The sequence below is a fragment of the Ursus americanus genome, chromosome 1, assembly GCF_024610735.1.
Source record: "Ursus americanus isolate L20-20 chromosome 1, mUrsAme1.1.p, whole genome shotgun sequence".
Taxonomy (NCBI): Eukaryota; Metazoa; Chordata; class Mammalia; order Carnivora; family Ursidae; genus Ursus; species Ursus americanus.
This window is the reverse complement of record NC_142127.1, coordinates 34,796,421-34,811,056: the sequence shown is the minus strand read 5'-3', so window position 1 is coordinate 34,811,056 and position 14,636 is coordinate 34,796,421. Positions and strand designations below refer to the sequence as shown.

Sequence of the window (14,636 nt, the reverse complement as noted above, 5' to 3'; positions counted from 1 at the left end):
ATAAAGCACCTTCTTTTAGAAATGAAATGAGCGGAAACGCTAAAAAAAAAGTGTTAACATTTCTTATGAATTTTGTGTAAAAGCAGGAGTGAGAAACTTGAATATTTTATATGGGTTGGGTCTACTTTCAAAAATTTTAAACTAAATAACCATAAAAATAGATACTGCTTCCATGGTAACATAAGAGAATAACAATAAAACACAGGGAAGGTAGCTCCGAGAATAAAATCCTAAAATCTGTTCCTTTCTAAAGTAAGCAAAAAATGTAAACATGTCCCTAATTAGGGACTAACTAGGATTAATTGTCCAAGAAATATTGAATTCCATCAAAGTACAAATCATTATAGGGTTTTATGTGACAGTTTAATTCTTTCATAATATATATTAAAGCAACAGCAGAGGCAGTTCATTTTATTAAGCTTGACAATACCATAGGAAGTACTGTGAATTTACCTTGCCTCTGGCATTAGCCACTGAATGAACACTTTTGTTTTCTTATAGAGAGAAGAGAAACAATTGAGAATAGAAATCGAAATACCTAAAGAGAATAATTAATGTCAATAGACCAATATATGTACTGAGTGTCTAGTATATGCCAGGTTATTGTCAGTTATTATATAAATTTTACTAATCTTTGGAGGAAAAAAAATGGGTGAAAGTCTTTTACCCGTTTTATAAATAAAATAGTAAAGCTAAAAAATATTAAGTAATTTACCATAAATGACCCAATTAATCAGGTCAGAGCAATGCTCTAAAATGATACTCTTTTGGGGCCCAGGTGGCTCAGTCGGTTAAGCGTCTGCCTTCAGCTCAGGTCAGGATTCCAAGGGTCCTGGGATAAGCGGGTAGCCTGCTTCTCCCTCTCCCTCTGCTGCTCCCCCTTCTCATGTTCTCTCTCCCTCTCTCTCTGTCTCTCTCTCAAATAAATAAAATTGTTAAAAAAAACAAAATAAAATGATACTTTTATTCTCAATAGTTCAATTTTCTCAATTTTTATTTAATTATGAAAGTTATATATATATATATAAATATAGTTATATATTAAATATATATAAATAAATAAATGTGGGGTAAAAAGTAGTTTCCCATTCTAACTCATTCTTCTCATCAGAGGTAATTATATTCCAGATAGACTGCTATGCATTTCTAACAGATTATATTGCATCTATATATAGATATTATACATACTTTATAGACAAAAATGTTCACATATATTTTTCATAAATGAGGTCATTTCCTTCCTTCTCGATCTTCCACGACAATCCATATAGACCTCTTTCCCTCACTTTGGTGGCGGTGGAGTATTCTGTCCTATGGATGCAGCACAATTTATTTAAACATTCCTGTCTTGGTAAATATTTAGTTGTGTCCAGTGTTTGTGTTATAGCAAAAAGGGCTCCTATAAACTTTCTTCTACGAATATCTGTAGACATGAATAACTATTCATGTAGATGGTAAAACATTGGTTTTAATTTCTACCTTGTCATTAAGTTGACAATGTAGAGACATTAGAATACATATAGGCATGGGTTTTTACTTACTGTTTGTTTATTTATAAATCCCTAAGATTGGTGTCTTTACATACTTTTGGTTACTATGACAATAACAGCATTCTATGGCAATGTCTACACAGTACTAAGGTATAAGTCTGTTGTTCTGATCATGAATTCTTTCATTTATTTACTAGACTATTAGTTATTAGTTACCTACCATATCCCAGGCCCTCGGCCAAGTACTAGAGATGAAGAGAAAAATAAGACATATTCCCCGCCAATAAGAAGGTTATGGTGGAGTTGGATAGCTTATTTCTGGGTATTTGAACACTCATAAATGAGTAATGTAATTTTTAACATTTATGACCCAGGTATTTTGTGTCATTTAGACAAATACAGGTATTTGACTGGTTATCTTTTCTAATATTAACTATGGCAACTTAAAAAATCAATGAGGATAATTCATCCAGGTTATCTTCTTTTTCATTTCCTATTTTCATTTTCATCTGCATTAGAATCAGAATGATGTCCTAAATAATGTGTTTGTTTTTTTTTTTAAATTCTGTAGGTCATCATGGTGCAGATGATCAGCTGACTTTTTTCATCAGCTGATGAAACACATTATGGAGACAGTTCTGCATGTCCTCCCAGTATCCATGGTAAATAAACGTGAGGACATTGACACATGTAAGTGCAGTAAAATACTCCATGTTTTTGTGTAGAGGTATTCAAGTACCACATTTCTGGACAAAGAGACTTACAGGGAGGGGTGTAAAAAGCCTTTAGGGAGTCTTGTTTTTCCTAGTAGAAGGACAGTCATGGCTACTGCAGCTCTTCTCTACCCCAACTTCTTCCTGCCTTGAATGTGGATATGATGTCTGGAGTTTCAGCAACCCTTATGTGACCAGCTGATGATAAAAGTTAATTTTAAGGATTGAAGAATGGAAAGTCAGAAAGTTTTTGATTTCTTGTTAAAGTCATTAAAGACCTGAACAAATGTCAAGAGTTGACTACCTTCAGATTTCTTACTTCCATTTGTGAAAAATTAAACCGTGCACATTTTTAGTCCTCTAACAGTTAAGCTGTTTGCCATTTCTAGCTGAATTCATTGGGATTCCATTGGTTTTGGTAGTAGAGGCCTCTCACAGTCATTGTGAATTAATATAAAAGCTGGACCATTTCTGAATGTTCTGCCATTTTTCTGTCTGTATTGGTTTTCCTATTATTTTCTTTCATAAAGTTATTTTTCCATGCTGTCACTTAGAAAATTTGATTTAAATATTTTTCTGCTTAAGTTGAAATTTTGGAACACTAATTAGGATTTTAATTTTTTGTTTTGTTTTTTAAGAGAAAAATTTCTTTTTTGAATGTTCTCCACTGACTCACACAGGGCCTCTTTGAGGTACGGTGCCAAAACTCAACAGGGCTATTGCTTTTTCCCTGTAGATTCTTGACACATTCAGCTGCATTCCCTATATAACCATGATGTTGTGCTGCATAGAATAACTTTTACTTCCTAACTTCACTCTAATGCACTAGATAAAGAACTCACTGGTGTGTTTCTCCTCGATTTTTACGGACTTGTCTACAGAGGATTAGCTACCTCGAGCTCCAAATTCTGCCTCTCAAAATGGCCAGGACAGCAGGGCTGCTCCCCCGAACACTCATAGCTAAGCAACTGCCACACGACCCACCCTGCAGAGCCACTGTCCAACACTGAAGGAGAGTACAAAGATCCTTGTTATAGTCCGACAGGTCTCTGATAATTGGACTGCAACACACAAAAAAGCTGTCCTAGACTGGTAGTCAGCCATCAGTTTTGTTTAAATACTTCATTTTTACCTGGTTCAAAGGGCATCTTCAGATTGTCAAAGCACAAATGTAACAGATGTGCTTATCATGCATTTTAAAATTCACTGAACCTCAAAAATTCAGAGAAAACATATACATAAACACTTACAAAAGAAATTAAGAATTATCACCCTTGGAAAACATCATGGTTGTGGAGGGATTATTTTATACTATTCAGTTAATAGAATAAAATATAGTGTTCTTTTGCTCAGACATGGTAAAATGAGATAGGTCTAAAATATTTGGCTATCTTCATTAACTGGGCTCATTGAAAGTGTTGCCCTATTTATTAAATTCTGTAGTGCTTTCTTAAGATACTTGGGGTAAAAAATAGCCAAATTAATTCTTGATTTGAATGCCCATTAATTTCCTAAGCTAAGACTTTACTGCTATTGGCATGTGAATCACGGTTTACTGTGATAGTTTTCACAGCAATACTTTCCCCTCAAAGATGAAGTTGATAAAAAAAAAAAAAGAGAGAGAGAGAGAGAGAGAAAGAGAGAGTTTACCTGATTTCCTCCCATACCATGACAGTTGAATATACCCACTTTTTCATTTTCCTTGCGGCCCATGTTGTCTAAACATTGGTTGGTTTCAACATTTCTTATCTAAAAGAAACGCACAAAAACAGAAGTCAGATAGTGATTAAACTCAGAAAAATCTTCCTGGTGTTATCAAATTGTATATTGATACGAGATAATACACGTTTGCAAGGAAATTTTTCCAAGAAGAACACATTGTTTTAAATATTTATTTTTCTTTACTATGTCTATTCTTAATTTCGTGTAAATTTCTATCTCCTACTGTAGTAAACTTGAACAGCAATGGCATTGTCATTAGCATCTAATCAAGAGGCACTCCTCGTTTATAACATAGTAGCTGAGAAAGAAGAAACATTACAAATTAGTCATTCCTCCCCAAATCCTTTTAAAATTAGGATGGTTGCCAAACTCTACCCAAAAATCCAGTCTATTCTTGAACTCCTGTGGTACCATATGTAAAGGAATTGAAAGAAATTGGTTAAATATTCAAATTTATGTGTTTTTAGATTGCTTTATTACTAGACGTTCCATCCTATGTTAATAAAGATTAATTATTGTTTATTTCTGTAACTAAAACATACTCATACATCTTTTTTTCATCCCTAGTGCCAAACTTAATGGAAAAGAGTTGACCCTAAGAAAAGCTATTACAAGACTAAATGGTGATTTCACTTTAAAAATCCCTTACAAATAAGATTAAATTGCCAACTGCAAACACAAGATTTTTGGTTTATACTCAAATACTGCATTAGTTCCATAATTAACATAATGTTAATACATATTTGAGACATATGTAATTATAAAAGCCATTCATTGTGTTTAAAGATGCTAAAATTACTAAATCAAGCACCAATGAATAAAAATGCATTTCTAATAAATGGAATGTTTTTAATTTTCTCCCTTAGTCTAAACCCCATGTATGTATTTATATTTGTCCAATCTGCTTCTGAAAAGTTATCTCTCTTACTAGAACACGCATATTTTACTGTTCACTCATACATTACTTGAATATACCTAGTTATCTATGCACATATTTCTTCATATGGGCAAATGAATAAGATCAAAAACTTCTAAAGAAAACTGATTAGGTTTATACGAATCACTTTTTTGTATGATGCAGAACCCAAAAGTCAAGTAATGGCTCCTAGAGTTGGGAAAAGTGGTATGATTTGCATTAAGGCCCCAGTCAGCAATTGGAAGGAGCAGGGATTGGAATTCATCCTTTATAGGGTTGGAAAGAGCTGAGCATAACTGTCAAGCCCTGTTCCAATGCCTTGAGATTTAGAGCAGGATTATAGATGCTTTCATTGGGAAATGTGAGCCACAACCCATTAGAAAGGACAGAACACACCATGAATATTAAAGAGAAAGGAGGGGCACCTGAGTGGCTCAGTAGGTTAAGCTTCTGACTCTCAGGTCCTGGATGGAGCCCCATGTCCTGCTCAGCAAGAAGTGTGCTTCCCCTCTCCCCCTCCCTCTGCACCCCCCCTCACTCGTGCACTCTCTTTCTTTCTCTATTTCTAAAATAAATAAATATTAAAAAAAAAAAACAAAGAGAAAAGATACAAGCTTCAAGAAGAAAAATCATGTTCATGTTCCGTACTGGTAGGTTTAGGTTATCTGACGGAGGTTAGTTCAGGCTCACAGGTACTGAGCCTATACGCAAAGGTTAAAGATCTTTCGGGACCTGTAGCTTGGATAGGATTGAGAAAGACAACAATTGATAGATGATGTATATAACAACCTGTTTCTGTTTCACATAATCTAATCAATATGTAACATGCCAGTTTATTTTTAAGTTCTTTATACCAATTTTTCTTGTTAACATTTCATAAAAGGCAAACTTCTTGAGAAATAATAAAATGATGTAATTTATTATCCTTAAAAATATGGAACAGTGTAATATTATAATACCTAGGTGAATAAGTATCTCACAAAATGGTTAATTCACCTTTACATGTAAGCTATGGAATCTGATTCCAAGGACCTCTGCTAGATTCATGCTACTTGAATAGATACTAGTTAATAGTTACAGGGGCTACACGCTGAGTCATTTATAAAATTTTGCCTCTTTGGTGGATGACAGAAGATTCAAAGCCTTATTCAGGCCAGTACATCCTCTGACAGAGCATTTTAAAGGGACATTTGATAGATTCATATCATCCTACTTTTTGGCAAAGTAAGTAGAGAACTCAAGAATGCTTCCAAAGCATTTTGTCCCCAGTAACAACCTATTATTATTTTTTAAAAAATAGGTACACTTGGTCTGCAACCTCTCTTATGAATGCACTCATTCACTCAACAAATATCAAGAGTATGTATACTTCATGCTAAACACCATTTAAGGTGCTGAGGATACTGAAGCGAACAGAGTAAACTAGTCCATTCCACCATGGAGTTTATATTTTAGAAGAGAAGAGTGCAATACACAAATACATTCATAATATGTCAGGAGATCAAGAACTTGAAGGGTAGACAAAGTGATGGAAGGAGCACTATACTATTTCAGGTAGGGGGTTAGCAAAGGCCAGGCAGAGAAAAGATACCTTAGTAAAGCCAGAGCAGCCAGATTTCCATGTGTATGGAAGCGCATTCCAGGGAGGGGAAATAGCAAATGAATACTCTCTGCAGCTGAGAAAACGGAGTGAAATATCAAGCTAGCAATGTGGCCAGGGTGCAGCGAATGGGGCGGAGGAGAGAAGTATCTAAGACTAAAGCATGTAGGAAATCATAAGTTTGTAAGCGTGAGGATGACCTATTAATAGCTTACTCTGGCTGCTGTGTGGAGAACAGATTAGAGGGAGGCAGAAGTAGAAGCAGAGAAACACTCAAGGGTACTCTTGCAGTCATGCCAGCTAGACATGGTGGCTGCTTACAATAGTAGGATAACAGTAGAGGTGGATAGGTCAAATTGGGGATTTTTTTAAAGATTTATTTACTTATTTATTTATTTTATATATAGAGAGAGACAGTGCAAGTGTATGTGGGATGAGGGGCAGAGGGGGAGGAAGGGACAGAGGGAAAGAATCCCAAGTAGACTTGCATGGAGCCCAGAGCCAGGAGCTGGACCCTGAGGGATGGGGTGGGGGGTTGGGACCTGATCTCAGGACCCTAAGATCATGAACTGAGCCAAAACCAAGAGTCTGACGCTCAACCAACTGAGCCACATAGGTGTCCCAAATTTGGGATATTTTTAAGATAGAACCAAGTGAGACTCCAGATTGAGCTGGATATGAGCTATGAAAGGAAAAAAAGAAGAAGCATTCCAAGGTTTTGCTTGAGTCAATGGACAAATGATGTTTCCATATACTGGGAACAATATTCTGAGTTCTTGCATGTTGATAAATATATCTGTGGCCTTTATATTTGAAAATCGATTTGGTATATCTGAAGTCCTTGGCTCACAATCTATTTCCTTGAGTATCTTTAAAATGTTATGCTACTTACTTCCAACACGAATAGTTGCTTTTGAAAAGTCTGTTGATAATCTGTTTTTCTTTACCTTATTCTTTTTTACAAACGTCTATTTGGCATTCGGGCAAACTGGTTTTTGTTTTGTTTTTTTTAAAGTTCAATAGATTTACCACAATGCATCTGAATATTGTTCATTCTGGATCACTCTTCCAAATACAAAGCGTTCCTTTTCAATATGTAGTTTCAATTTTACTTTCAGGCACATTCTCTTAAATTATAAGTATTAACATTCATTTTGTTTTAATGTTTTGATTTTTCCCACTGGGAAATCCTATTACTTTGGATCTTGTTGCATATCTCTATGTCACCTTCTATTAAAAGTGGGATTATTGGGGGTTATGGGATTACTGACTCATGTGATGTTTCAAATTTAGCCTTTGTTTCTAAATGAATTCATTCTTTAATTTCTTAATCTTTAATGCATTTCTGGTCCTTATTTTTCAGAGGTATTTTTAAATTTGATTTATAGAGTTCTTTTCTACATTTTATCATTATACGATTTCTGTTAGCTTGCTTTGAAATATTAGGTTACACTTTTCCCGGCTACGAGCATAAAGCTTTGGTGTCCTTGCCTTGCTTGTAGAGCGACCATTTTCCTTATTATCTTTATTCTTACCATGGCCATCCTTTACTACTGTTGCTGCTCTTCTTATTATTGCATGAGTCCAAGTCTCCTGATCTTTAAGAGAGGGTTTCATCAGGAGACCATTTCTTTCTTTTCTCTTTTTGGGAATCACCTGGCATCTTTAAACTTATCCTGTTGCCTGGTTCCCAAGTCTACGCATTCCCATTTAGCTGGTAGAGGGTGTAACTTGACCATCGGGGGTTTTATTCTTCCCCAGGCAATTTTTTTTTAAGATTTTATTTATTTGAGAGACAGAGCAAGCACAAGCAGTGGGGAGGGGAAGTGGGAGAGGGTGTAGTAGGCTCCCTGGTGAGCAGGGGGCCCAATGTGGAGCTCAATCCCAGGACCCTGAGATCATGACCCGAGCCAAAGGCAGACGCTTAACTGACTGAGCCACCCAGGCGCCCTTTCCCAGGTAATTCTAAGCTGCAGCAAAGTTTAGCAACTACCATTCTGGAGGGAGGTGTGCAGTTTCTTGATGTTAAATGGTGACGTTACAATTACAATTATTTTTCCTTTTTAAAGTAACTTCTTTTTCAGTGGTTCCCATCTGGTAAGCTTTTAGAATATACTTCTTCCTGGCCTCGCCCTCAAAGATTATGATCCAAATGGTCTGGAATAGGACCAGGAGACAGCTTAAAGCTCTGCAAATGACTTGGGCGTATATTCAGGGTTGAAATCCCCTGTATCAAGAGAACACAATGGAGTACTTGCTAGCTGGAGGCTTAGCTATTTTGTGAATCTTTCTGAAAATTCTGGATGCTGGTGGAAGAAAGGGAGGTTTTCATAGTAAAGCTGATTCCTTTAGTACCCAGTAGGGAAGTTGAAGGGCAAAGATTTCCAGCTGTCCTTGACAGGGAAGGTTTACACAGGAGACCACTTCTAACTTTACAAGTCTATCTTTCCTGTCCCTGCACTCTTCTGAAGAGTTGAAAAAAAAAAAATTGCCTTCTATTTTTTGAGATCTCCGGGTTCTGTTCATCGCTCCTATTTTCATCTGGACTTACCATTTCCTTTGTCCCTATTGTCTCTACCTTCTCAATTGGGCTCTATTCCTTAAAGTTTCTCCTAAGAAGGCACTTAAGCTAGTGAGTTTTAAGAATTCACAGGTCTCTCAGGGTGCTCAGGCCTTTCAGACATTAGAAAGGGGATTTTTCACTGACTGACAAATTGGATTGTATGAAAACACCTCTCCCAATTTCAGCTACTATTCTCGAATTGGCCTGAAGCAATTTCTCATGAGTATCTGTTTGCAATTTGGGTGTTATCATTTCCATCAGACCTCTCATCGCTTTCCTTTGCTTTCCTTCCATGGAGTATCACATGGTCATGAAACTGGCCGCTCATATTTTGGGATTTGTGAGAACACCTGCCATCTAATTTTGTGGTCAGTGTTTTCCATCAATTTTTGGTTTTGCTATCCTGGATGCTCGTTCTGTTTTAATTATGTCACTGCTGCCACTATTTTTTTCCCCCAATTTCCAAGATAGACAGATTTGGGGGACTTCATGAAAAGAATCTTGTGCTATTTGGGATATGTTCTAACTATTCCACAAAGTGGTTTGTTAATTTCTAGACATGTAATATTCTGTCCCTTAGGATATAGAAGGGGCTAAGAAGGTACAAAATAGAAACTCAAGTCAAATTGGGTGAGGTTGGCTAGACTTGGGATCTAGATTAAAAACAAATAGGAGTCAGTGGCTTAGAACAGCTGTCAGAATGAGATGTGGTGACTACCACTACCACCACCACCAATAATAACTAGCAATCATAATTGTATGTGCCATGTGCTGTTCCAAGCACTTATGTGTAGCAGGTAATATTTACTACTAACCTATTACCCCCATTTCATAAATGAAAAAATTATTAAGATACAATGAAGTTAAAAAGTTTGTACAAATAAAGAATTGAAAGTTATTATAATCCTGACATCCAGATAGGCAGGCAGTATTTGTCAGAAAGGAGGTGTGGAAGGAGCAAGTAAAGGCGGGGTAGTAGCTAACCAGAGTAAAGGTTACAATAGGTCATGCAGACAATGGTGAAGACACATGGAACAAGAAACATGAAAGCAGGCTGGGATCAGACCTAGGGGACCAAGTCAAGAAGACAAGCTGCTGAATGCCACACTGTTGGACTGAGGCCATGTAAATAATTTTGGCTATGGCCAGGATGACATTAGACACAAATAGGATGGGGCACAGAATGTCAGGAACAGGAATATCAGTAGCCAACTAAAATAAATAAATAAAAGAGACACTTCATCTAGATAGAGACAATATCAAAATGTTTATGTCACTAGGCCTATAATACTCAGACTAAAAAAAAACTCCATGCACACTTAGAAGGCAGGCTAGTGTACATCAGGTTGTTCTCAAGTCAATGAACTCAACACTAGGAAATCTGCTATATTCTCTTCAAAATAGAAAAATGGTCACTAATGTGTACTGACAATCCTCATCAAGCAAATCTTACTGCAAAGGATAAGATATTGGCATACAGGAAGTTTCAATCTATGCACCTTAGTTTTGAGATGCAAAGGATGATCTGATTTAGGATGATCTTGTGTGATTTTTTAATTCAGAACCTTTCTAAGAATACCCTGGGACCTCATAGAATGGTGTCTAAGCAAAAAAGTGAATTTTAGGAAAGACCTTGATCTTGTCACTGGTACCATATTATCTGACAATACCAATTACTTGGTCATGCCATTAATTCTGAGAAAAACCGAGGCAAACAACCACTGCTGATCTTCACTCATTAGAAATTCCTTACAGATTCTGTTTTATTACCTGTATCCACATAAATAGAGCACACCGGAAGTTCTCAGATCTGGAAAATTCTTTTAAATCATTCTTTATGTTATGGTACAGCTTTGAATATGTGGCATAGGGCCAGCATAGTTTTAATTGTTGTCTGCTTTGAGATTCCTTTGTTTACACATAATCTTTTATTGCTTGAAAACAATTTTTAATGACATAAAATTGAGAGTATTTTTCCCACTTGTGTTTTTATGTTTGAAATCAGCAAGCCTTTTTCTAAATGTTTCTACTCAGCGGCATCGCTGGTAATGTTCTTACCACTTACATAGTTTGTTCATTAGCTTTTGCTCCCTCTGCTGGATTGTAACAGCAAGAAACAATGAAAACTCTCAATTAAAAAAAAAAGGGGGCATATACTCCGCCTCACCCTCATACCTTTGCATTTCAAAACCAATATGTAAAATCCATTCTAAAGATAATAATCTAAACTTAAACTAGCTTTTTTTTTTGCTTTAATTACTCCAACACATGCTTATCCTTCAATTGCACATTGTTACTCATTATCATTATTTTACATATGTCAACCTCCTTTGCTTTCTCTTTACTTGAAAAGAAGAAAATAGGCACATTTGCAGTGAATTCCAGTTTAATGTTAATGTTTCCATATTATAATTGTTCTAGTGAATATGCATTTAAGTATATTTTCTCTTTACCAAATTGTGCATAAATCGGAAGGATGAGTGCAAAATCTATATATTTAACAAATCCAAGCTTACTGTTTACATAGACCTGGGTTTCAAATGCCCTGTTAGGGCCCCAGGGTGGCTCATTTGGTTAAGCATCTGACTCTTGATTTCGGCTCAGGTTATGATCTCAGGGTTGTGAGACTGAGCCCTGCGTAGGGCTCTGTGCTGGGGATGGCGTCTGCTTAGGATTCTCTCTCACCCTCTCCCTCTGCCTTGCCTGCCCCCCTTCAGGCACTCTCTCTTTCTCTCAAATAAAATAAATAAATAAATAAATAAATAAATAAATAAATAAACAAACAAATGTGTGTATACACACACACACACACACACACATATAAATACCTTGATTAATGATGATTTAAAAATTCTGATTACATGATATACCAACCCCTGTCCAACACATACACAAAGTAAAGAACACAGAAAACTGACCATTTTCATTTATTTTGGTGGATAACAAAAATAAACAAGAATACTGGGAGAATTCAATAAATGCCCAGCGGGCATATAGTTTGCCATCATTGTGCCAATATCTACCTGAGTAATAAAATTAGAATTGGTTCTAGTCTAATTACCAGAAGTGTGAAGTAAAAAATATTTTTTCAGGTGATAAAGTCACTCACTTTGTTCACGAAGTGAACAAAGTGGGGCTACACAGCCCAACAGTCTTTAAAATTAACTTCCGATGAAAAGTAACATCTTCTTTTTTCCCTGTACATAAAGCATGTTCAGTTAGCCTACGCTGAAAATTAGCTACTGGGTCACGAAGAGTTTGCGAAATAGAATTGTGGGCAAAGAGAATGAGCGCATTAATGTCAGTCATCTAAAATGAGGTTTCCTCACTGGTTATCCTAGTGAAAGGTCAGGAAGACTGTGAGTCTATAAATAGATCTGATTACCAACAGAGGGTAAATCTCTAAGCGTTTTAGCGTCTACATTTGGCAGTCACGGATTGTACCCTTAATCTCTGCAGCCGAACAGCTTCAAGTGCCTATTTTTAGTTACATAAATTTGCTTTTTAACAACATTTATGGAATACAGTACCAGTATGTACCAGAACCCTAACTAGCTGTCATGGTTAAAGGGTACAAAAGGAAAAAGGAACTCTGAGGTTGAGAAGGCGGCCTGAAATGCAGAGACTAATGTCTAAACATCTCTGAAGCAAGATGTAAATTGTAAGCAAATGTAAATTGTAAGCCCCAAGAGTTAAGTCACTTGGTTACAGAAATCCACTTCTCCCTGTTGTCCTACATAGCTCACAATACATTTTTTTTTCTCAAAATGTTGGCTTGTCATAGGCCCCCAAATTCGAAGCATTGTGACTTTAGAATCCCGTTTTTCAATCCTACTGTACTTGAATTCGCCTTTATATTTACAAGATCAAAACCTGACATGTTTAATCTATATAAGCTAAGGGGCTGGTTAAGAAAGAATTTAATGCTGCAAAAAACTTGACTTCCTTATTCCATTATGATATGCTTACTGAGCCTAAAAGGCACATGCTTCATTAAGCTACTTAAAGGTTTTAGTTCAAAGCAATTGCACAGCTTTTAACTTCCCATTGGAGATTGCATGTAATTCATGGGCTGCTTAAAGAAAGTTTCAATTACCTGAATAAAATTCAAACATAACAAATTAAGATACTGATATCAAAAATTTTCCTAATGATTATTTTGGTGATGATACAGGATAAGGAGAAACTGAATATCATATTTGCATCTTCCAATACAGCTAAGAAGGTTATAAAGAGAAACTGACAGAGAAGAGTGTATATTCACCACTATACTGCAATATAAAATAATAGGCTTGGAACAACACCAAAACTTAAGGAAATTGTAAATTGTTAAATCTTACCAATTTCATTTTAAATTAAGCGATCAGTACATATGAAAAATATATATACCACAAACAATTTGTTGTCTTGATAAGTAGGTTGGACACCTGATACCACTTTGAGGCTCTAACTATCTGAAAAAAAAAAATACCTTCATATAGAAAGATAGCTTTTCAGTTTCTTCTAAAAATGGTTAATGGCAGGCAGGCAGTAAGAAAAAGCTTTAAGTAAATATCTGTTGCCCATTAACAGTTCATCCCAAACTCATTATCAAAATGTCCGTCTTAAATTATGTATACATGACTATGCAAAATCAAATTGGGAAGTAGTGCTTGGTAAAATTGTCCTTCTGTTTCCATGGAAACAGATGCTGGATTGCATCTCTTTAAGGCTGGTTCTAAAGTGGAAAACTACAGCACATTAATATCCTACAAAGTATAAAACTTAACACATCTCACAGATTTTTTTGAATTTATTAGGGGTTTTGAAGCAGCAGTTTATAGCATGACTATATCCTTCATGTAGGGCACCTTTTATTTCTCTTTCTTTTTTTTTTTTAAGATTTATTTATTTGGGAGAGAGAGGGAATTTCTTTTTTTTTTTTTTTTAAGATTTATTTATTTATTTGGGAGAGAGAGAAAGAGAGAGCACGGGGGGGGGTTGGGGAGGGGTAGAGGGTGAGGGAGAGAGAATCTCAAGCAGACTCCCCAATGAGCTCCAAGCCCAACCCAGGGCTTGATCCCATGACCCCAAGATCGTGACCTGAGCCAAAATCAACAGTTGGATGCCTGACTGAGCCACCCAGATGCCCCTATTTCTCTGAATTTCTTAACTATTTGTTTCTTTGTTGCCATCTCTCCTGCTGCCTTTCAGAAGAATGGCTTAAGAGTAAAGGGCTTCGCTTATTTGACTTTGCATCCTTAGCCCGTAACATATAGGTTCCAACTCTACCTCTTATTTAACAAAAGCATTTTGAATAAATAAACTATAATAATACAAGCTATTTTGTCTTTCTAGCTTAAAGAAAAAGTGAGCATTAGTGTCAGACTAACATCTATTTGAATTCTGACTTTAATAGTGAGCTCAATGACCCATAGGTGAATCACATAAACTTGCTACATGTCAGTTTCCATTTTAAAGCGGGATCATAACAAAACCCAAGTCATGGAGTTGAGATTTTTAAATAATATAATTGTTATAAAGCATCTAGCATAATGTTGGACTTAAAAGAAATCAGTAAGTGGTGGCTATAATAATTACAATAACTATTACTACTGGTGCTGCTACTACTGCTTGCCAGGCACTGTGCTAA

General features: G+C 36.0%; 1 protein-coding gene and 1 long non-coding RNA gene across 3 annotated transcripts in view; one reads left to right on the top strand and one right to left on the bottom strand.

The window, feature by feature from the left end:
- LOC148110735 (uncharacterized) overlaps window positions 1–4,728 on the top strand; it is a 42,179-nt gene extending 37,451 nt beyond the window's left edge. Inside the window, exons 4-5 of the long non-coding RNA XR_015723869.1 lie at window positions 2,062–2,180; window positions 4,493–4,728. This is a non-coding gene — a long non-coding RNA (uncharacterized LOC148110735). The remainder of the gene's footprint in view (window positions 1–2,061; window positions 2,181–4,492) is intronic.
- The window catches only part of GALNT13 (polypeptide N-acetylgalactosaminyltransferase 13), a 512,016-nt gene that overhangs the window by 33,108 nt on the left and 464,272 nt on the right, over window positions 1–14,636 (bottom strand). For both annotated transcript variants that reach the window (XM_045781744.2, XM_045781753.2), the window contains exon 11: window positions 3,854–3,952. In XM_045781744.2, the coding sequence (XP_045637700.1) occupies window positions 3,854–3,952 (99 nt within the window). The remainder of the gene's footprint in view (window positions 1–3,853; window positions 3,953–14,636) is intronic.